At 46.7% G+C, this 23,742-nt stretch overlaps 1 protein-coding gene across 22 annotated transcripts in view; it reads right to left on the bottom strand.

Moving 5' to 3' along the window:
• The window catches only part of CACNA1E (calcium voltage-gated channel subunit alpha1 E), a 581,675-nt gene that overhangs the window by 18,251 nt on the left and 539,682 nt on the right, over positions 1-23,742 (bottom strand). For 19 of the 22 annotated variants that reach the window (XM_073216846.1, XM_073216856.1, XM_073216857.1 and 16 more), the window contains 11 exons: positions 22,346-22,429; positions 21,485-21,610; positions 18,362-18,427; positions 14,152-14,243; positions 13,414-13,579; positions 9,355-9,482; positions 4,240-4,336; positions 2,058-2,163; positions 1,099-1,206; positions 439-539; positions 5-111 (listed from right to left, as the gene is read on the bottom strand). In XM_073216846.1, the coding sequence (XP_073072947.1) occupies positions 5-111; positions 439-539; positions 1,099-1,206; positions 2,058-2,163; positions 4,240-4,336; positions 9,355-9,482; positions 13,414-13,579; positions 14,152-14,243; positions 18,362-18,427; positions 21,485-21,610; positions 22,346-22,429 (1,181 nt within the window). Of the gene's footprint in view, positions 1-4; positions 112-438; positions 540-1,098; positions 1,207-2,057; positions 2,164-4,239; positions 4,337-6,132; positions 6,230-9,354; positions 9,483-13,413; positions 13,580-14,151; positions 14,244-18,361; positions 18,428-21,484; positions 21,611-22,345; positions 22,430-23,742 lie in introns of those variants that run through there. The other 3 variants (XM_073216848.1, XM_073216861.1, XM_073216864.1) reach the window with 3 other exon arrangements.

The following is a 23,742-nucleotide window of genomic DNA, read 5'->3' as shown; positions in this document are numbered from 1 at the left end:
TCACAGGCCTGAAACGGGGTCCTGCCGGAGATAAGGCAGGGCTTTGGCATTAGCGATAATCTCCTGGGGCAGGGATGAGGGCTCCATGCGCTGGAACATGGGTGCATTTTTCTGTTAAAAGTGGGAAGGAGAGAAAAGCAACTCAGTCATGAGTGTGGGGTCTGCTGGCATGGGGTGAGGGGGAACACGATGTACTTGGGTAAAACAGGAGTATGACGGATACTCTGAATATTTTAACCTTTGATCCACTGGGTTTCGAATTTCATAGCTTCGAACCCACCAACCCTAGAAAGCTCCTGGGCCCTGTACCCCTTCCCTCTGCTTTTAAGCCTCTGCAGGGCACCATGCCCCAGGGATGCCCTGGCCTGTCCCACGGGGGCCCCCATGTGGCTCCTCAGGGCCCACCCACACACCCACCATGCTGTCCTTGACCTTCACCTGCTCTTCCAGCTGCTGCCTCTGTTTCTTCACCTTACTCTGTTTATAGTAGTCCATGATCATCATTGCTGCATAGATTTTGCCCACGGTTAGGTCAGAGGCTAAAAGCACAAATGTGGCATGGAGGGGAAGAAGGGGAAGAGAGGTGGGGGAGAATGAGGACACCTCACAAGTTCTGGCCCCCACTCTCTGAAGCAGGTGTGCCCTTTCAGCCACCCACCTGTCCCACTGAACTGAGGGCTCCGCGTACACCAGGTACAAAGGACACTAAGTGAACAGGAAACCATATCCATCCCCAGGGAGCTTCCACGGCCACCCAGTGAGCGTGATGTTCCTGGTAAGCATCCTCCCCACTGGTTTAAATTTCCATCTCTGAATAACAATACCCTTCTCCCAACTGCATGAGCTCTGCTGAGCAGTATCACATGCAGGGAGAGAGCAACGCAGCCAAGCAGTTTCACCCACAACCACAGTGACCTTATCCTGAAACATGTTTTCAACTGGTAATGACAAAAGGGACTTAAGAAGTGGGTGATTTTAGTTTTCTAAGGATAAAAGATGACCTTCTTTTATCTCCTTGATTACTCTGTGTACCCCCAAAAGATGTGGCCTTGTCATACTAAACCACAATGGCAAGGTCATCAGGAGGAGACCTCACACCTTTGGGCATGGGCACAAGCAGATCTAGCATCTTCTGGGACAGGTGAGGCCAGATGGCCAGGGTCTCCTTTTGCAGCTCCGAGTCTAGCTGCTGCCTGTCTGCACCTCCTAGAATAAGATACATAATTAATAAATAAAACAGACACTGAAATAACAAGGACTGAGGGAGTAGGTAGGTGGGGGGTAGGAGCTGAATCAGCATGGCACCTCATATTCTCAGAGGAAGTTCTGGCACTTAGTGACAGTGGATCTTGCAATCCTGGGTCTTTCTGCTGAAGAAGCAGAAACACATCTTGACTCCAATTTTTGGTGACTCAGGGATATCCTGCCACAGAGAATTGAGCCCTGAGACCAAGATCAGCTTCCTCATTCATTCAGAAAACCTCCTAGGTGCTCAATACATCCAGGGGAAAATGAAAACAGCCACAGGAAGCCTCCCCTATCTCGTTATATATTCATCAGTTCTTCCAGGGACTCTGACTCCATAGTCTGAGTGACCTGTTTTTAAAAAGCATTTGGATCAGGCAGGAGCAGGGAGGCTGGAAGACCATCTGGAAGTAGTGAGTCTTCTCTCCTAAATCACTGAATTGGAAGTCAAGAGGAGCAAAGTACTGCCATGGTAGCACCTGCCACAGAAGTCTCTCAAGATATTAAGGATACTGCACAAGGGAGGAAGAAATTAAACTCATCTGTTCAACACATATTCCTGAAATGCCTACTCTGTGTCAGACAGTGAACATCAATCATATACTGTTAAAGCTGCAATGAGCCCTCAAGATGATCAAACCATTCGTTTTACCAGGAAAAATGGCAAATATTATAGTTATTGAATCAGAGGTGCAACTAGGACCCTAATTTGATTGCCAGGTCCCTGTACTGTCGGATGGAAAAAAGTTCAAATATCCTGTCCCGCACCACCCTGTGCGAGTTGCTCTGGAATCTCTCCTTCTTAAGCTTACCTTTGGCAATTTTGATGTCCAGAGCCGTCCGGATCAGAGCCATAAGGGTGGAGGTGAAGTGGACAGTCATGTCCTCAGCTACTGGCATATTCATTAGGACCAACCTCTGTGTGAAAGAGAGAAAAGACACAGCAGGAGAAAAAAAATAATCGAAAGAAACCTTGGTGAGAAGGGGAGAAAAGTGCAGAGGTCAAATGCAGAGACAAAAAAGAAGGGCAAGGATTCCCCATCCCCTGTCCCAGCCCTACTCTCCCTGCTTCTCACTTATTGCTACTGGTTTGTTTTTGCCTAGGGAATGATGCCAAATTCCAAGGGAAGGGGGCCTAATCATTCTGTCGGACACCTCCGTGGTCCTAAGAATGCCTTTAAATAGGCATGGAAAGTGATTTCTAAAATAAGTGGCTCAGGGAAAGGAGTCAGCTCTGGGAGGCGGCTCCATTCCCTATTTCAAGGCTCACCGTGTTTGCGCTTGTCCCATGAATACCCCCAAAACACAAATGCAAAGAGAGTGATGGGGGAGATTTTGCTTCGCTTATCTGACTTGGAAGACATATCCTGATGCCCCCTTTTTGAGTCTTCAAAAGGTGAAATTTGCCAGGACATGATTGAACATGCAGAAATCCAACTTATCCAAAGGATGAGGTGGAGCAGGATAGAAAAAATGGGGAGAGTGCAAACAGGGTCTCGGGGATAAGGGCTGGGGAGAGCAGAGAGAGGATGAGAGAAGGGCGACCAAGGCAGGAGAAGAGTGGGCAGGCCTTGTTCCCCTCGCCCAAGGGAAGGGAATCAAACTGAAATGGCCAAATCCACTTTCCAGAGAGTATCTTGCTTTTGGAATCCTTTAACTTTTCCTCCAATCCCCATGCCCCTTCTCCCACCAAGCTTCATCCCAGAAATTCAAAGAACTCAGGGCCACATTCCACCACCTGGTACTTTTGGATGTGGCCACAATGAGCGAAAAGGATGGCAGCCCCTAAACTGTGCATGAGGAGCCACGTACAAGGCCCCAGTGGGCTGGTTCCAGTGAGATGCTCTCTGGAGCTTTATGGAACTTGGAGGCAGCAGCAGGAGTAGGTCCTCTGGCAGAACCACCAGCCTAGCAGGAAGGGACATGTCTCTTCCCAAGGCAGAGTCTCTAATACTCTATTGGAACATCTCGTCTGCCATGATGCCACAGACATGGTATCAGAGTGTAAAGTCAGTTTCTTGTTTGTGTCTGAGCTCCATCTCTCTCCCACTTCTTTGAGCTTCTAGAAAAGCAGCAAGTGCTGGGGTGTATTTGTAGGTGAATGAAAGAGCTCTGGAGTTCTGGAGCCAGTGTAAACATCAAACAGCAACTATTGCTAATGTGTGGAGAAGAAATCTGGACCCTAAAGTGCTGCGTATCCTAATAGCAAATGACTCCCAAAGTATAATGCCCTAAGCAAGCCATGGGGATTCCTCCCAACACTCCAGGCCCAGGCCCCATAATCAGTCACACCAATAAGGCAAATCTAGTGATGAATGCAACTTGTGCTCTTTTTGTACTCCCTTGTACTGCCAAGAGAAGCGGGTAGCTGGGCTGAGGGGGAAGGGGTTGCCCCCTTCATCATATGTCGTGGAATAGAAGTCATGTTCTTTTGTTCTGATACCTAGAAGGAACCATGGCAGAGCTCCTTCCTATGACAGGGAGGAAGAAATTTGTTAAGAGGTTTCCTTTATTTAAGGACATTAAATAGTTATTTTTTTTTTTTGCAAATGACCTTAGCGATAAGGTCAACAATTCCTTACATTATCAAGAGGTTAACAATTTCTTGTTCAACCATGTTTAGAGGAATTTCTGCATTCTTTACTTAGCTTATATGAACAAAGATGTTCTGTCTCTCTAAGCTCTGATGGCTGTTTTGCTGCAGGCCGCCTTGCCCACACGCGCCATCCCATAGGCTACCACTGTGCCTCCCCTACTCACCCCTTCCTTTCTAGTGACCCCTTCATGAGAAGAAACACAGAATCACACATAAACACCCCACCGTGGGTAGCACTGCCAACCATCTCTTGCTTCGTTTCGGGGCCTCATCCTTGCGTGAGGCTTCCTGCTCCTTTCCTTGGTTCTCTCCTCCGCCTCCCCAGCCCAGCTTCCTCCCCGTGCTCTGGCCTCCCCACAGCTGGTCTCTAGCCCAGAGCAAAGGAAGGGGTGGTCTACCTTATATGCCACTTTGGAGGGACATCTCTTGCCGAGGCCTAGCGGTGGTGACATGAGAGTCAGCATTTCATACATCTCAGTGTAATGGATGCGGCCACTGCTCATGGAGGGGGGGTCAGCAGGGAGGGAGATGGGTTGGCAGGGAGGGCAGCAGGGTGAGGAAAAGGAAGTGGGGAGAAGGATGCAGACAGGTGGGGGAGAACAGGCATTCCCAGACAGCCAAAACAGAACAAAAGAATACAGAAAACGGGAAGAACAAAACAAAATGGACAAACAGGAGAAGAACAGGAAACCTGTTAATCAAGGCAAGTTGTATTTGTGACTCCATCCTGGTGTGGATTTATAGCGCACCCACACAGACCCGGGAACACCCATGGTGACCTCTGGTCCCTCTGCCTCCTCTGGGCACTGTCCTGGAGACTCGGTTTCTCCTCCTGGGTCAGCATCAGCCCACTGCCTGTTCACGCTATCTGACCCCCATACATGAGCTTGTTCTCAATTCCCAGGGCTGTGTGCAAGCGGTATAAACCGGATAGACAACACTCTGGCCGTGGGTTAGAACTGCTGGCCCCAGTGGGGACAGTGGCAGCCTGGAAGTCAGGCCTCTCTCCTCTGTGTAACCCACGGGCGGGCGCTGTGTATCCCCCTGCGTGGTGTGCGCGCAGCAGGCGGCGGTGGCGGCGGCTTGCACCCAAAGTGCTGGGCTGCTGGGCAGTCGCCCCATTGCTTCCACCTGGCTCCCTGGGGAAGAGTGCTCTCTATTCCCCAGCATGCCTCAGGGCGACGGCATGCTGGGGACAGAAGAAACGAAACCAGGAGGAGGAAGAGCATCTCACATGCCATGCGGCCCTCCCCAGGGCCCCACATGCGGCTGCAGGTGTCACCAGGGTGGAGTTTAAAGAGTTTCAGCAGAGGCAGCTGTTCGGCCTCCCGTGTATGAGAGTCACTGTGTCACCACCCCAAGCCAGTTCCTTCCCATTGCCCGGGCTGGCCTCTTCCTGGGCCTGTCTTTTTCCAGCTGCCAGCTGTACTACACCCCAGGGGGCCTGCCCTTCTCTCCTGCTGCACCAGGACCGGAGGCCTTATCTAGGGGGTGTGGCGTTGGATGGCACCTTGGCGGAGCCACTCCTGTGAGAGTTGCCAGGGCCTGGGAGAGTTAGAGAGGGGGTCCTATATGCCCCTGGTCAGTGTTCGTGGTCTCACACGCAGTGACCCGGCAGTTCTAACAGACCTCAGGCCCCTCAACAATATAAGGCTGTACCCTAAGGCTAGAAACCTGCTAGGGGCCCTCCATCATCCCGAGACCCTCTGACCCAATTTACCCTCCTTTACCTGCTCTCACCTCTTCCTAATTCTTCATTGTTTCTCACCTCCTTCCATCCTACAGCTTTTGTAATCACTTCTGGCCCAACAGTCCGGGAGCTGGAGGGTGGGCAGGAGCAGGGAATGACCAGAATCACACTTTGCTACTTTATATACAGGATGATGACGCTAGTTTGCTAAAAGGAGGCTCTCTGTCTCCAGTGTAAAGAAACCAGACCCTTTGGGGGATGGTAAGGTTTCTGCACTCTCTGGAGGACAGAGAACCCCTTTGGTTACATCAGCAAGTTAAGGTGGAGTGGAGAGAGACAGAGTGTGTGCATGTGAAGAAACGTGAAAGCAGTCAAATCGGCCTTCATCAAGTCCTCAACTTTTTTTCTGCCTTCCCCCCAAAACGTGCCCTTCATCCTTATGTAACAGCTGCTGGTTCTGGGAGGGTTTGGACCTCTTTAAACTCAAAGAAAAGCAACATGAAGGTTCCCTCATGTGGCGCGGTGGTGGTGGAGCAGAACAGAGAGGAGGGATTTGGAGTTGCGCCCCATTGCCGGTCACGGCTGGGGACTGGGAGCAAACCTTGCAGGCCACCCTGTAGGGGCAGTTCTCTCCCAGGCCCAGAGGTGGCGAGATCACCCGCACTAATTTGTACATATCCTTATACGGAATCCTGCCGCTGTAAAGGAAGCACAGGTGGGTTAATAGGACACTTGGAGAAGGGTGGGAAAGAAATGACAGCTTAGCCAATGAAGGGGGTGGCTGGAAGGAAGAACAGCTTTTTTCCTTGGGCCTGGCAAAGCCAGACCAGGAGATAAGGAGAGCAACAAACATCAGAGAACCATCACCTTGCTGGACTGAATCCCCCAGTCTTCTAAGTAAATCAGAGCCAGTCCATGCCCCAAGGGACTGCCTAATGATCAAGATCGGAGCCAGTGATACCTATCTGGTCCATAGCTGGCCAGATGTACAACATGGACCCTGGCTCAAGCCAGACCTCTAAAAACAAATCTTGGCAATTCACAAATGCTTCTGACTGGTCTCAAGGGCAGATGCCAGGTTGAAGTGGACTGCAGAACTGTTTGCTTTTCACAGGCACTGATTACAGTCAGTTACTCAGACCCGCTTGTCAGGGGCAGTGGGAAGTCAGTGTCTTTCTGTAGCCTACGAGAGACAAATTTCCCATTAGGCTAATTAGCAAGGAGCAGTTGGCAGGAGGGAATCTGCAAAGGGCTTTGCAGATTCTTTGTGGCAGATTGTTCCCGAGTTCAGCTTGGACAAGCTCTGCTGTTTATAGTGGAAGCCTGCCTGGGTCTGCGCTCAGAGAGCAGCCCAGGAGGGGACAATAGACATCCTCCCCCAGCTCTGCTCCGCCAGCCAGCCAACAGGCAGCTTGCTGGGATCCAGTCAGACTTCCAGGGACAATGTGACCTATCTTACCAGCCCCCTGTCACATGAACCTGCTACAGAGTTCTGGCTTTCAGTGGAAAGGACAGAATCAACAATTGATTCATTTTCATGGGTTAAAGCATCTGCTCTGTCAGGAGTCCAGAATAAACAAGCAATGGCCAGGGATCTGAAGGTCTGGACATATCCTGCTACAGACCATGGCTCCCACCAGAAATTACAAAGACGCATGTCCACCTCTGAGCGTCCAGTTGTCGCCAGCCACTACGTTGAGACTAGAGATGTTCCCCAGTGTCAGTCCTTCTAGCCTTTTCTTAATTTTGGTGTTGATTCCTTTTCCTCTTCCAAATAGCAGCTCATCAGGTATTTCCAAGTCTCTTGATTCTTGAGAGGAAGTTAACTATTTGTTCTTTTGTGTCTGATTGAGAGGGACGTGGGTGGGTTGGTACTATCTGAAGGTTGATGTCCTCTGCAGTGTGTGTCAATCTTCCTTTAAAAGACTCAGGCTCACTTTGTTAGTTTTTAATCCCCTCACCCCAGGGAGAAGGCCAGTGCAACTCTCGCCAGAACAAGTTAGACCGTGAGTCACAGAGCAGGCAGAAGAGGCTCTCCTTTTCCTCTTTGTTCCCTCACAGCTCATGTACCTTAGTTTCATGATTTTTTTTAGTCCTCATGGAATCCTGTCTTCCCAGCAGCAGGAGTGAGTCGGGTAGGGAGGGACATGTTTAATGTACATGGCATTTGGGTCCTAAGAAATGTGGAACCACAGGAAGCTGGGGTTTCTGAGAGCCAAGGACACCTGAATGAGGCTCAGCAAATGGTGGACACTTGGCTAGCAGCTCGTTTCTCCTCTCCCAGGTGAGTGCAGACATCCCCTCTTTGCTTCCCAATCCCATGGCCAACCAAGGTTTTACAGACCGATTTTCCATACTTTCCAGTTGCTTTCCCATAAGGTTATTATTATTACTAACAGTTATATACACGATATAATCCTCGCAACCGCCATTCATTACTACGTTTGCAGAGGAGGAAGCTTAGACTGGTTAAGCAAATTCCCCAAGGCCACAGAGCAGATAAGGTGCATTCCCCTGAGCACACTGCCTCCTGCTTTCTTAGCAGCCTATCTACTAGGAAGCAGGCCCAGAAGGTAAAAGCCGTTGCTCAGCTATTGTAATAGGAATAGATTTAGAGAACTCCTTGCCTTAGGTCATTAATAATTACTGAGAGGAAGAGAATTCTGATTCACAATTCCAAACCCTGAGATAGGACCTACATTCAACAGTTTCACAGGAGGACAGATTTGGGGAAGAGTTTCACATTATGCAGGGGTTCCAGGTGGAAGCAATGAGGTCCGTTCCTGTAAAGGATGGCATTTCTTGTGTTTGCAGAAGGGGACCAGAATGTATAGATTGGTGAGACAGGATCCAAAAGCTAAGATGGTACAGGACAGAAAAGTTCCTGCCCAGCAATTCTCACCGTGTCCTCAACAGTGAGGGACAAAATGCCGCCTTTGTACTTTAAAGCAGGAATCAGCAAACTTTTTCTGTAAAGGGCCGGAGGGTAAATTTTTTCAAATTTGGGGACCATTCTGTCTTTGTTGCAACTATGCACTTCTGCCTTATAGTGTGAAAGCAACCATAGAAAACATACAGGAGTGGGTGTGGCTCCATTCCAATAAAACTGTATTTGGGCCGCATTTAGCCCACAGGCTATAGTCTGCTAGCTCCTGCTCTAAAGCCCAGAAGGCACATCACTTGAGACCTACTGGCTAATGAGGGGAGGTTACCCCTGCAAATTCCTGCCATTTACTTCAGTTGCATGCAATAAAAGTCTGCAAATGCAAATGTTAAAGGAATCAGTTGGAACAAAAACTTGCTTGTTTTTTTACATAATTTCAGGGTAATCTCAAATTGTACCTTTTGAGAGGGATGAGACAGATAAAATGCTAATGTCACTGACCACAGTGGCCAGATGTCTAGCTGGCCCAGGAAACCCTTTTCAACCCTTCCCACACGGCTCCCCACTGTGACTCAAGGGAGTCCCCTAACCATTGGCAAGTAAAAGAAGAAGAAAGAGATTACTGCAAGCTCCTCTGAGCACTGAACCCAAACACTCTGAGGTGTGAACTATGTGATGAGTTTGGCAAAGAGAGGGAGGTGCCTGTCACAGAAGGAAAGAGGAGGAAGGAAGACAAAGAAGGTTTGTCTTTGACAACTGGCTTGATGCCAGAGCCAGTCTGAGGACCTGGTCTCTTCTCGGGCCATAACCAAGAGGAATCTCCTCTCCTTCTGTAACAGGCAAGCATTTGGGTGGCTCCAATTCCAACCTCATTCTTGAGAGCTCCAGAGCCCTCGATACAGGTGGCCTCTTGACAGGGTGGCCAAGAGGACTACGCACCATGCAGCTCTGTCATATTCTGCCCAGACACGGACAAACTCATCCAAGTGGTGAGGTCCCAGGATGGAGGAGTCCCGCGTCAGGTATTCAAAGTTGTCCATGATGACAGCCACAAACAGGTTGAGCATCTGGAGGTCAAGGGGGGAGAAGAAGAGTTAGGGGAACCCTAGAGCAGAAAGACAGACTTCCAGGCATACACAGAACTCAAATGTTTGTGAGGCTAAAGTTCCCAAAAAGCACTGTTGATCTTGCTGAATGACATCCATTTTCACTATCTGTTCCACACATTTCATTGTGTGAGCATTATTATTTTACTTCTCTATGCCACTTTATACCTGCAAAATACTCCACAAAAAGAGTTGCTTTTATCTGTTCGATTTATTTGTTATTGTTTGGCAGCAGAGGGAGCAGCGGTGACAACATTCTCAAAGGCTAGCGGCAGTCAAGGCCTGACCTCCACCCTCCCTCCCACCCTTGCTGCACAAAAGGAGCCAATGGGAGAGCTGGTGAGCTGTCTTAGAACTGATTGCATGGCTCACTGCGTGGACAGGTGAAGCTGTGCACGCTCTAACATGGCTTCCAAGACACTATTCTCCTGCTTATTTAATGCTTACTGTGCACCCAGTGTGTTCCAAACAGAGATCCTGAGGCTGGGGATGGAAAATAAGAAAGTTCCTGTCCAGAGATAAACTCCCATGGCTAGCATACTGCTTTGGCCCATGGCTACAGTTTGGTGACCTCTGATCTAGATTATGCAATGGGCAACAGAAACCATGAAAGGTGGTTTAAATTAGGAGAGAGACCAAGGGATATTTGCATTCAGAAAGAATTCTTGGTAGCAGGGTGGGAGTTAGGTGGGAGACCAGGGGGGAGGGTTTTGTGGTGCTCCGGAACCAAGCCAGTGGGTGGATGACAGTAGAGAATAAAGGAGGTGGAATCGGCAGGACTTGATCCCAGTGAATGGCCTGTTCTGTTATGTCCTGGCTGCCCAGCACCCATTTACTGTAATTCCCATCTCTTGGGGACCCCACCTCTTACCTACTCCCAGTTAATATGGTTCAGTGAGGAACCGTGTGTGGCTCAGGCCTCAACTAGTCATTAAATCCCATTCCCCTTGGGTCACCATGATTGGATCACCCATCACGGCCAAGAAAATGTACTGAGCCTTCTGGGCAAAAGACTTGTCCTTCCCTGTCAGTCTTGAGAACGTGAGGATTGAGGCCTAGAGCTGCTGCTCCACTGCCTTGAAGCCACAGGCTGTGGCTGTTAGAGAAAAGAGCTCACGTGGAAGAGTGTGAAGGAGGAGATCTGTAAATAGAAAACTAACTGGTCCTGGTGATGTCACCTGAGCTCCAGATCAAGCTTGCTTAAGCCCTCCTGTCCAGGAGTCTTCATTTGCATGTGCCTATCAAACCCTTTCCGCTCAGGCCAGATTTAGCTGGGCTTTTGGTCACTTGCAAGTGAAAGAGTCCTGCCTGATAGAGGCTGTGGAGTGAGGGATCAGGCGTCCCTGATGCTTCCCAGGTAAAGTGGTTGGGTGGCTGGAGGGGCCACATACTCAGAAGGCTGTTCAGGACAGGGAGAGTCTAGAGGAAGACATGGGTGCAGTCTTTCTGAAATGTAGAGACTGCTGGCTGCATCCTGGCAACTGTTCTCCTTTCCTCCTCCCATCCTGCTGCCTAGAATATAAGTGGATGTCTGGAGGTCTAGCCTCATGAGGATGAAGGCCACTCCCGGGAGGTGATGTCTGGGACACCGACTGCTCTGTGGAGCCACCATAACAAGCCTGTACTGCCTTTCTCCAGGCTTCCTTGGTGTGTGAGGGAAATGAACATCCTTTCTGGCTGTGCTCCCTTGTTATCTGGGGAGGACTGTCTCGTGCAAATGAACCTAATCCTAGCATGGACCTTTTTTGTTGCTGAGATTGAATCTACATTGCATATACTCAATCACTGCTTGGGTTATAAAGGGTTTCCATGCATCCACACATTTGTTTTACATGCCTTTCAAGGTACCTATCATAAATGTTAGCAAAAACTATTAGTATCACTACTGTTTTACATCTACACAGTCTTTCATAATGTGCTGTGTGCATTCACACCTATTATTTGCTTTAATGCTGCTCTGAGGTAGATTTAATTACTACCAGTCTTTCAAGGATAAAAGTGCTTAGTACACAGGTCCGTATGCTCAGCCCCAAGCACAGGGCCTGGCACATCACAGTACATCAGTAGATGTTTCTAGGGTGGTTGGTTTGAGTTGAAAAGCTGTGTGACTTGCCCAAGGTCACAAAGTCAATCTCATGTGGGGCTGAGAGCTGAAAGCAGATCATCTCATACTGAATATAGCCTCTTTAAAATTAACATTAATGTGAATTATGCAGCACACTCCATCTCAAAATTCTAAAAGTAACTTTATAGTCTCTAATTAATTTTCCAGTTATATCTTTGGTTTCTTTTAAATATTTATTATTAAACACCTAAGCCATGTAGGATAAAATTGAGATGTCTACATGCCCTTCTAAATGCTCCATTTCACCCCTATCAATAAGCGCTGATACGCCTGTGTCCCTTTCACCCTTCAACTCTAGATGACAGAGGGGCTGTAACGTGCTGACCCATTCCTCACAGTGCCTAGCTCAGGGCGAGCCGTTCCATAGACACTCAATTAAAATGTGCTGAATATGTGAATGAATAAACTTCAAATTCCAATTAATATCATCATTCTAAGCTTCCTTTCAGTTATTTTCATTACACATTATATTTCCATATTATAATAGGATACTGTTTTGTATTCTTTTTTCATTGAAAAACCATTCACAACCATGAGAAGGAACTGTATTAAGATACATGTATGAGCTCACCATTCAAATACTACTCTTATTATCAAGTTGGTTTTCCTCTCATTTTACAGAAGCTACAAAGGGCAGGTGTCTTGACCATGGCTAGAATAACAACAAAGTCAAGACCACAGTGTGGGTATCCAGGTCTCCAGGAGGTTTCTTCTCTGCTGGATTAACCTGTCGTCCATCCCTAGCAGTCTGTCTGCAGCCACTTGCCCACACTGGGTCCAGAGCACTGGACATGTGGCAAGTCCCCTTGGGATCACTTAAAAGAGTCACAAATGCCTGGACATGAGACAAGTCATTCACTTTTTGAGGAACAGCAATGAAATTGAGCACTTTTTAGTGGCATCAATGGAGAAGCTGAGCTGAAGGATGCCATGATAGCCAGAAATGCCCAACTGACCTTTTATTGATTTGGTAGCTGTTCTGTTTATCACACTTGTCTGACTGTGTAGGGCAGACATTTCTGGATGCCTGCATGCTGATTCACAGTTTCGCCCAAAGAAGAAATAAGGCACCTAGGGCTTCTCATCACTTTATATAAGTGGGTGTGCTCCCCATATACTACTTGACATTTACTAATGCCCAAAGCAATCATAGCCTTTCATGTCTATCAAGCTGGCCAACTGTCATCAGACAATGATGTAAGTCAAGAGAGACCACATGCATCGTATTATATATTGTCATTTTACTCTTAAAAATGCTGTCATCTTTTGTCACCAAACTGGGATGTAAGTCAAGAGAGACCACATCCATTGCATTGTATATAGTCATCATTTTACTCTTAAAAATGCTGTCATCTTATATTTTCAAGGTACCTTCTCTCAACACTTCAAAAGTGTCCAAAAGAGAGAAGATATTCCTAGCCCTACCTATTAGATAAAATACCTGAGGTACAGAAGAGAAAGATTTGCTCTGGGTCACAACAGATTCAACCCGAAGCTCCACGCTCTGTTCACTGAACTCTCCTCCCCTCTTGATCCCTTCTCACAACAGTCCCTCCCTAAAAGCAGCAAAGACTTTTCACTGTGGAACAGCAAAAATCACCCGCAAGGAGTCTGATACACATCCTGGCGCCCAGGAGACCCTCTTGAGGAGGATCTGTTTTTCACCAGGACTGGAGAGCTGAGGGAAATGTCTCGCGTCTGTCCATCAGAGGGCTGAGCGTGGGGTGGGTGGGCCGCATCATGGGCCAGGAGCCCAGTGTTGCTCACCAGGAAGGAGCAGAAGAAGATGAAGGAGACAAAGTAAACATAGGCCAGGTCGGTACCGCAGCGCTCGCTCTCGTGCTGTCCTGCCGGGGCGGTGGTGTCCCGCTCACAGCCTTTCTCCCCAAGGCACGAAAGCATTATCTCCTGCCAGGCCTCCCCGGTGGCACTCCTGCACCCGAGACATTTGGGTTAGTAGCAGCGGGTCTATGTATCCTGCCCTCTCCCTGGCCCTCTTCCCTGACGTACCCATCACTTTCTCTTGCTCTGAGCCTGACAGGTTCGTTTGGGGGCAGCCAGCCTCCCTCTAGGGCTTTCCATCCAGACATGGAGTGCCAGTCAGGTCTCTCTTGTGTTATGCTACCTCACTCATTGCTTCTCTGTCTTTTGAGGAGTCTCTGCTGATAGTGGTGGGACTCTCTGGGACCCCACATGAAGCTGGCCATCGGAGGTGTCAGCCATCACATGCAATTTGGTCTGCAAGAACCTGTCCTTGCCCTCCCCCTCTGGGAGCCCTAGAGGACATGTTGACATTGCAATTTGCAAATTACTGAGCTAAAAATGTTGCAGCAACATTCTAAAGTCATTGGAGCAGTTGTCCCTCCCCACCACCCCTGCCCCACTCCACTCTATGTCCTGACAGGAGCAGGCAAGCAGGATAAAGGGACAGTGGGAGGCAGAGGCAGACCTCTTCCTGTCTGCCTTGACAGGCGAGCTCCAGCTACAACAGTATGGTCCAGGTACCTGAAGAGTAACATGAGGGACCCGAAGAAACTGCGGAAGTTGTTGTGCCGGTTGATGTGACTCTCGTCATCTAATTTTATGTTGCCAAATACCTGGAGGAGAAAAACAACAACGCAAAGAGCATGACCGAGCAGTGTGCTGTGTCCGGCATGTGGGCATGTGGATATCAGCGCCCCCCGCAGGGCTGACAAATCCATATGCATGGCTCCTGATGGCTTAACCCTGCAGCACACAATAAACCGAGAGTGGCTGTGGACCCCATGCTCTGAGCTTGGTTTGCAGGAGTAATTACACTCCCCAGCACAGCAAAGGGGATGAGTGCCAGCCAGGAGCACAGAAGGCAGGATCTTATGAAGTCATTCTGTTCTCCCTATATCTGAGTTGGTCTTTTTATTTCCATGGTACCTGCAACCGTAGTACTGGTCACAGTCCTCACGCAGTCTGTCAAAGACATTCCCCCATAACAGGAGTGTAGGGAAAGACCTACTTCTTCCCTCCCATCTCAGGTAGGACTGATGGGACCATTAGCACCTGCAGAAGTTGGGATTTATGGCTTGGGCCGATGCTGCCCTGGAACGTGCAAGCAGTTTAGGTCAAAAAGGGGCATCTCTGTCTCCCTTGGATATGTTCCTAACCATAGAGCCAAATTTCAGAAGTTCAATATGTCTGTAACCTGGAATTTGAAAGAACAAATGTACCCAAAACAAAGTCCAGGCCAATAGGATGAAGAAGGACAACTGGATACTTGGAAATGGAAAAAGTAAATGGATTTGGGGTCGCTGGGTTTAGAATGGGATCACTGTGCAAATTCATGTGGGGGGGCGGAAAAAGAGGGAGAACTCAGAGATCTTTACCCACTGAGAGTGAATATTGAAGAACTCTCACACATGTACTGTCTGGAGCCAACTTCAACCCTAAGTCTCTTCAGATGAGAAGGACACCCTTACACAGGTACTTTCATTCCCAGCCATGTCTCAGATACCAGGGTCTATTCTCGGAAGTCAATGCTTGTACAACTGAAGGCTTACCGGTCACTTTTCCAGCAACTGGAGACAATTTTCAGCCTATATTTAATATGCTTCCGTTTATCTAATATATGCTAAATGGAACACATTTTCCCCCTAACAGTTTTTAGAATGTGCAACTGAGGAACAATCTCTGCTCCCAGCTATTTTGCTCAAATAACTCCCACTGACACCTGCTTTGGGAATTTGTTCTTAAAGCTGTTTTTCAAAACCCAAACACTACTTGTCTCTCAGAGAAAATGAAGGTGGCAAGCTAGGCAGGACTGGGGATGGAGGGAAGAAGGCAGAGTGGCCCCAAACAAACAGTAGCATGGAAAAAATTCCAAGCAATCCACTCTAGTTCTGGGAACCCTGGGAGGGAACAGTCCTGTATGTTTGCCCTCTTTATATCTCCTCCTCTCTTTTTACCCTCTTGGTACAAAATCCATTTGTCCCCAGTTCCCCAGATCCACACAACTTACAGCGTTTTCCTCTCCCTCTGACATTCCTGAAGCCGTCATAAGTTTTCCTCATTAAGACTGTCTCAAACATCTGCAGTCCCGAACTAGTTGGAGGGTGTGCTGAGATTTTGCATAAAGTATATGTGTAATATTCAAAGAAATCAAAGCTATTCTGAATCTACTCTAAGATAATTTTCAAGTCAAAAATGTCTATTTATAGTGAAGGTGGTCTTTAAATTTTTACTTTAAATTTTTATATTAAAAAATTTTTTTTTCACCCAGTTCTCATCACTAACCCAAATCTCCTACATCAAAAGGATATGGAAGAGTAAGGGATACTAAGATCCATCAGAAACCTTAATAGAACTATAGGCTTCAATCCATTTTCACTTGGAATCATAGAACTTCAGAACTAGAAAGATCTGCAAAGCTCTCTATCCAACTCCTCTATTGTACTGGTGAGAGTGGTAAGGCCCAGAGAGGTTCAGCGACTGGACCAAGTTTGCAGAGCTGGTCAGTGGCAGAGCGGAGGCTGAAAGCCTCATCTTCAAATGACCTGTGGCTCAGGGTTGTTCCCATACCCAGCAAGTTACTCCTTCCTTCCTGCTTTAGATTCCTCTGCAAAGCACTCTTCTTCCAAGAAGCCTTTGACAATTCAGAATAACAGTTCTTCTAATAGATACATGCTATTGCTATTTCTAGTTTTCCAACACTGGCCTTCTGACTTTTTGTCTTCCTGTTTGTATGGATCCCCCTGCTTTGTTATGACTGTACTAGAGACAGTCTCTCTAGCTACAGGCTAGGTGTCTGGTGTGTGCACAGTCAGGGTCTCTGTCAGGGATCAGGAAGAGGGTGGATAACTAAGGGTTAGTCATTGTGGGAACACCACTTACATCTCATAGAATGGAAACAGCACTCTTAGTTTTTTGAAAGAAGACTAAGGGCAATAAAATATTAGACATTGCAGTTATTGTAAAGATCACAATTTCATGACTGAACATCTTCCACCTCCAATTAAAGGGTCAAAGAAACACTTGCATTTGCTTGTTGGTGGAAGGAAAGACAGTACAGAATTCAGGCAGTGGTGTAAGAACATGGGCTGTGCAGCAGACAAAGCTGAGTCTGAATTTCAGCTCTCCCACTTGGTAAGACCTTTAGCTTGTTGTAAGTTACTTAGCCATGATAAGCATCCATGAAGACAATCAGTGCTGAATATATTAGACACATATCTTGTGTGTGTGCGTGTGCATGAGTGTGTGTGGGTGTGGTTACAGAGACAAAGGGAGGAGGCATACATTTAGGACAGTGTCTGGCACACGCAGAATTCAAGCGATGGTAAATAGCATTATAATCATTACCACCAGTATTAGTAACAGGTTAGTACTGGAGATGATGTTAAGTGCGTAAGAACTAGCTTAAGCATGGGTGCAAATAATTTAATCAAGTTTCATTGGGCTGTTCAAGAACATTTTAGTCCTGAAATCAAAGATTTGAGAATCAGAAGGGACTTCATGAAGTGATGAGGTCAACCTTAAAGTTGAGCAAGAATCCTGTTCACACCCCTGACTGCATTGTGAGATCTACTAAGATATCCTCAGTGAAGGAAAACACACCAGGTCTCAACCAGGCCTCACGTTTTTTGACACTTGAATTCTATTATATTTTTGGAAAACAAAACTCTCCAGGAATGGGTCTGGAAAATGAACAATATTAAGAAGTGCAGGCAAGAGTGAGGAGCAAGCAGGAGAGACATTTGTGGGACAGCCTGCTGATGCAGCGAGCCTGGGAGGGGCGCGCACTGCTCCAGAGGGCAGGCACTATTGAGAAGGCAGCTGGCAGTCCACAGGCGGGCAGACTGCCTGACGGTGGGAGACTGCACTTGGTCCAAGTTCTATGCCGAGGTTTATTCTCAGTATCTCCAAGTCAGAAAGTTGGGCTCCCTGAGACAAGCAGAAAGCCTGGGTGTCCAACTGGACAGGTTCCCAGGATGTGTCGCTGGTTGTTGCAGAAAGAATCCACCCCCCACCAATACCAGCAGGCACTGAAAGATCTTCTGGCCTCTTCTGCTCAGTGGGCTACCTGCATAAATATATATCCAGGGTGGGAACCTGAACCACTTCTCAATTCTAAAACTGAGAAGGATGTGGTACTCTGAGAGAACCGTTCAGCAAGCCGCATGGCCCTTTGAGAGGAATTATCTGGAATGTGACTCTTGGGTCTCTCTAGCATTGGTCAGGCTGCCAGGAACTCTATCAGTTGTGCTCAGTAGTGAGTTCTAGGGCATAAATCTTAGCTATTCAAGACTTAACTCAGACACATTTTGTGCACTATATACAAGAGAACAACCATCTGACCTTGTTTTAGGTCTAGCTCAAATATCTTGAGAAATGGCTCATTATGATCCTCACCCCTTCTTAGTCTCATGGGATCCCAGCTAAGAACAATGGCAACATCTTTACTTTAGTTCTGCTGTGGCACCTACAGAAGTCCAGCTGCTTGTAAGTCAGCGCCATGATCTGACCACAGATGAACCCCTATACCAGACCATCCTGAGTACCTGGGCACCCTGAGTGGAAACCTTGCACATGTGGAAATCCCAAGGTCACAAAGCAACAAGATCTTGGAAGTGTGACTCTGGGCAAGAAGGGGCTTGAAGCACCCTTCATCCTGTATCCTCAGGCTGGTAAACCACAGACAATCTGGGCCACCACTGTCTCCCACCAGACTCCTGATGCAACGGCTCACCTGCATCCCGATGATGGCATAGATGAAGAAAAGCATGGCAATCAAAAGGCAGACATAGGGGAGGGCCTGGAAGGAAAACAGATATAGGACCATAAATTCCTAAAAGGGCAGCTCCCGGGCTCAGCAACCCCAGTCAGTGCAGCAAAATGGCTCTTCCCTGAGCCTGACTTACTCAGGGAGCCGAGACTCTCTATCCCGCAAAGCCACTCTGCTTTAGGGTGGCACACTTTGCAGATGACCGTGTCCTCTGATAAATGTAAGCTGGTGGCCAAAGAGAGGCTTGCAATTTACCTTCTGTCAATATTCACTCACCCAGCTGTGTGGCCCACATCTCCAAGGAGAGCTGGGAAAACTTCCTGGACTTGGGACTCATCCCATTTTGTATGCAGAATATTAATCACCTGGGCAATTGTGATGCAAATTGCACAGCCAGCATCTAGCTTTGGCTCTCAAATCCCCTTATTACCCCTTCTCATTCCCTCACGTAGTGTGAAGCCCATAATGGAGAATCTGGAAGTAAAGTGAGATGGCTGGGTTTCAGTTGTTTGCCAGTTCCTAAAAGACGCCTTCATCCTTTGAGGAAACACCTTTTTCCAACGTTTAAGCTGCCTGATGTTTCATTATATGTCATGCAAAATTCCAAAAAACCATTTAAGTGTTAGCCACTACGAAACCCTGCCATGAAGCCATGTGGCACAAAATTCCATACTGTGTAAGCTAACTACCACTTTGGGATGCTAATAGTTCAGTTACGGGGGTGGAGGAGTCAGTGAAGGGATGGAAGGCAGGGAACTGCCCCTGGCAGTTTGTGGGAGGTTGGAGACACAAGACAATTTGGTTTGTGGGCCAGGGTGGACACTACAATCTGGGGTTATCTTGGGCAATCTCAGTGTAGACATGGAAGTCTCTCTTCTTCACCGTCCAGTAAACTCCCTGGAAGACAAGGCAACTATGAGTGCCCATTCTATCAATCCTCAGTGTATAGAGCAGGAATCCCAGGAGGTCAACGGGGGCTTTTGGACTGCATGAGCTGGGCACAGCTTATCAACAGAACTAACTAAATAAACAGCCAGGGAGACTTTTACAATGTGAATAAAGGGTAAAATTAAAATGCAACTGCAAGTTGGTGGGAGAATTCCCTGCAATGAGGTGTTGATTCCCAAGATCTATGCAGTGGAATGGCTCCATCTTGAGGGGCCATGTGAAGAGTCCCTGTGCGGGCAGAGGAGACAAGGGGGGCAGCTCTCTTGCCAGCAGGTCTGCCTCTACCTTCTGTCACCTTCTCGCTAGCTTCTGGCCTTTCTTCTATGTCCTCCACTCCAATGTCTCTTGTCTATCTCTCCCTACCCCAGCTTTTGGGAGAGAACCAATGATTCATTCTGCTCTTTCTTATCATATGAAAAATTCTAGCTGGAAATAAGGGAAAAAAGGGAAGAACTGAGTAAGGGGCCAGTGGTGGAGACCTGGGTGGTGCTCGTGCTGGGCGGGGAAGGGAGTGGGCAGTGGCAATGCTGTTTGTATTGTGTGGCTCTCTGCTGTGGATCTGCAGAGGCAGCCTTTGTAAAGCCATTTTAAGAAAACAACTTCTATTCTGTGTCCCAGGACTGTTCTAAGAAGGAAACACCTATCTATCAGAGTGACACCAGGAGGCCATTCACCCATCTTCACTATTCTGTATTCACTGGAATAATCCAGCCATTTGGCCATCAATTTTTGACATCCTTTTCTTTGCACTCAATAGTATACGGTTTTACCGAGAACTGGGGATCATGATAGTATGACAGGCTGACACATGTAGCTTAAGAGACTCATTAACAACCATTAACTTGTTGGGCAGGTCTCTGAAAAAAAAGGGTTTTCAAGAGCATCTTGTATTTCAAATGCTAAATCCAAATTCATCTGAGACTCAGATGGTAAATTCTTGCTAAGATTTTAGATGTCCCTTCTGTCATTTAGTTTTGGAAAAAATACTTTGAGTTGAATGATCACACCAAAATGTCTCACTCTGGATATGATAAAAAAAAGTCAAGGTTGCTTATAGGAGTCTGAGAATCCTTACAACTGGTCTCACATTTCGGATCCCCAGGTCCTTGATGGAGTAGTAGATCGGTAATGACGGTGTGGGCTGAATTCCCTTTCTGAGTGATTGGAAACCATGAATTCACTGGCTTGTCTTTTTAGTCCAATTTGTAATTAAAATACATAAATGATTAAGATATAGAAGGCAATTCAATGAATTCATTTCTCATCTTTGGATCAATTTCAAATTTATTTTTAAAACACATTCATTGGAAACCCTTTTTTTTTTGGTAAGAGGAAAATAGCAGGCCCCTGAATAGGCATTTGAATAGCATGTAGACCCCCAAAACCTTAAAAACAAACCAAGTCTGGTATTTGCTAGAGCCTAAAGATATTTAAATATGTTCGGAAAATTTCTTTTACTGGGAACCTCTGCCATTAAAGTGGGTCTCAGGGACCAATTTTTAACTTGTTTTTATTGCACATACACTTCTACATTGGCCCCATGAAACTATTCAGAAGCAGCTCACCATGTTAACCTTGCCCAGACATCCTGTTTGTAGGGCAGAGGTGACCATTAGCATGCCATATATTCAGTGGTCAGGAAACACACACTGATGAAGACATGGGTGGGAATGGTATGAATTATCTTGCTAGAAAATATAACTCAAGGAGTCCCTTGTAAAAAAAAACTGTTACATGAAATAAAGACACTGTCAATTCCCTGAAAATGCAGAGGACGTATAAATTTAGGTGGCTGGCTCTAGATATGGACAGAATGGCTCAGGGCATTTTGAAATAGGGAAAGAGGATGCACACCTCATAAAATAAGCCCCGACCTCAGTGGATAGAAAAGATAACTGAGTTAAAAACTTGAGGTGTTTTTCTAGAATGAGATTCTATCCAGTTAGACATAAGTTGACCTCTTCCCAGTTGAGCTGTACTGTGGCTAAGAACTGCTGTATTTATCTAATGCTTCTGACAAACCCTCATTTCCAGAGGTGAGGGGACTTAATGTAATGATGTTGTGTGGCTTGGCTGTGCTGTCTGACATGGAAGGGCCACCTCCACCATCAGAGGAGGAGAAGAGACAGTGCCTCTTACCTTAAAGGACTGCACGAAGGTCCAAAGTAAAATACGGATAGTATAGCCCTGACGCAGGAGCTTGATGAGGCGGGCAGCTCGGAACAGCTTCAGAAAGCTCATATTGAAGCCACTGGTGTTCACCAGCTGGTTGACCAAAAGGAAACATATAATTAGTAATGTTATAGTCATTTAGAAGATCTAAGCACTAGTATTTTTGTATTTATCCCTCATTCAGATCATAAAACTGGACATGGATTTTGTCTGTCATTTTAAACCCATCTCCAGCTGATGGGCCAGGGAGGACCATGTCTCTAAGCCTTCCTAGGCCTGCTTTCTGTTCCCAAGTAGAAAGGTGCCCTGCGCACATTCGACAAAACCGGCCTCCCCCGTCTCCTACTTAGTGGTCCTAGCTCTGCATTTAGATGCCAAAGAACAGACCTAATAATCCCTCTAGCACAGAGGATGGTCCTCCAGTATTTAAAGAGTCACAAAGGGCTCTCTCCAAGTTTCCTTTAGGATGGGCAATTTTAGGGAAACAACTCAGGTCTGACAACTTTGAAGGCAGAGATACTATGTCTCTTTCATGTGTCCCAAAGACTCTAGCAGAACGTGGCATGCTGGGCCTCTCCTGGCACCCTCTATTCCACTTAACCCATTAGATGGCTGATATTTGAGTCATGCAAATGAAATAAAGCCTCCAAGAGATCCAGTGCCACTCCAAGGCTTGCATTTTTCTAGCTAAAAAGCTTGGGAGTAAGGAAGTAAACTCCCAGCACTCAGAGGGCTCTACATTCGGTTTGATGACTTAAAATGGACTGAATGTGCAGAGGGATTTTTTTAATGCTACTCCAGGGCCAAGCTGAGAGACAAGCCATTCACCTTGCTGTCTGTCAGAATAATTTCTGTGATACTGCCGATCACGGTGATGAAGTCAAAGATATTCCAGGTGTCTCGGAAATAGTTCTGCCAAGTGAATTCAGTCATGAGAGCATCAGAAAAAGAGGAAAAGGAAACAAAGAAAAAAATGGAGAGAAGACATCTTTCGATACATAACTTTGTTGCTCAGAATTAAAACTTGTCAGTTCACATACAAGTTCATGCTAACTTTGGCTTCAGTTTCCTATTTCTAATCAGAAAGGCTATTTCTCCTTTACTAATTTGGGAATTTCTCATTCAGGAAGCAGCTTCATCGCTATTTGAAGACCTTGTTTTTGAATCAGCCAGTAAAAAGCTACATAAAAAATGTAAGATTTTTTAATGTCATATTACATAAAAAATATGCAAGAAAGATATTTGTGGCCAAGAATACCAGTAAATCTGAAAAGGAAAGATCATCACTGTCACCTACAAGAAAGTAAAATTAATTACAATATTACTGTTTTTCTACAATTATAACCTGTAAAGTATCTATATCATATAATGTGACCTTATAAAATACAGTTCTGACTTTGAACTAACAGTAAAAAGTCACAGAGATGTACTAAGTGACTAGAGATCAAAGATGTACCAAAAATCTCCTAATTCTACTGAGCCTTTTCAAACCCACTGCCAAATGGCAATAGGATGAATAGACACCATTTCCCCCCCTTTTTTTGGCTCTGTTTCACCTTTCAAGGAGATGTTACTGAATAAAATACAATGAAGCAGTAATAAAATGAGTGGGTTGAAGGAGATGTGGGAAAATGAAGGTCCTGGAAATGCACCAACCAATTAACAGAGAGTGGCCTCTGCTCCCATCTTTGGGGCTTAGGTAGTGTAGATCTTGGATTCGATTCCTTAAAAGAAATAGGACATTTGGGTATCCAAGTTGTCTGCATTCCATGGGCAGCACCCCCCACAACAGACTTTCAGGGCACAGCAGAAGGGTGGCTCCTTCCATTCTCACAAGTAGCATTAGTGAACCCCTACTGCCTGTACAGATACCAGGCTGTTCTTTCAACCCATTTACCCTCCCATGGATCTTATGGGTAGGTAATGGTAAATGCTCTATGTTCCTAAGATACTGAGTGGTAGGGCTGGTGAGAAGAGTAAGGAGAGAGACGCAATAGAGAGAGAAGGCAGTGTGCAGAGAGAGAAGCTACAGTTAGTGAGAACCTACTCAGGAGCAGAGGCTTAAAGGTGCCTTGGGTACACTGTTGAATCGGACGTGACAACAAAGTATCTCAAGGCTGTAAGATAGCTGTTGTTATTGTCATTTTATGAATGAGAAAACTGAGGCTAAGAGAGACTTCTCTGATTCCAGAGCCACAGGCACCTGTCAGGTCAGTAAAGAAACT

This window comes from Manis javanica, chromosome 11 (genome assembly GCF_040802235.1).
Source record: "Manis javanica isolate MJ-LG chromosome 11, MJ_LKY, whole genome shotgun sequence".
Taxonomy (NCBI): domain Eukaryota; kingdom Metazoa; phylum Chordata; class Mammalia; order Pholidota; family Manidae; genus Manis; species Manis javanica.
The sequence above is the reverse complement of the archived record's forward strand: the minus strand, read 5'-3'. Positions and strand labels throughout refer to the sequence as shown.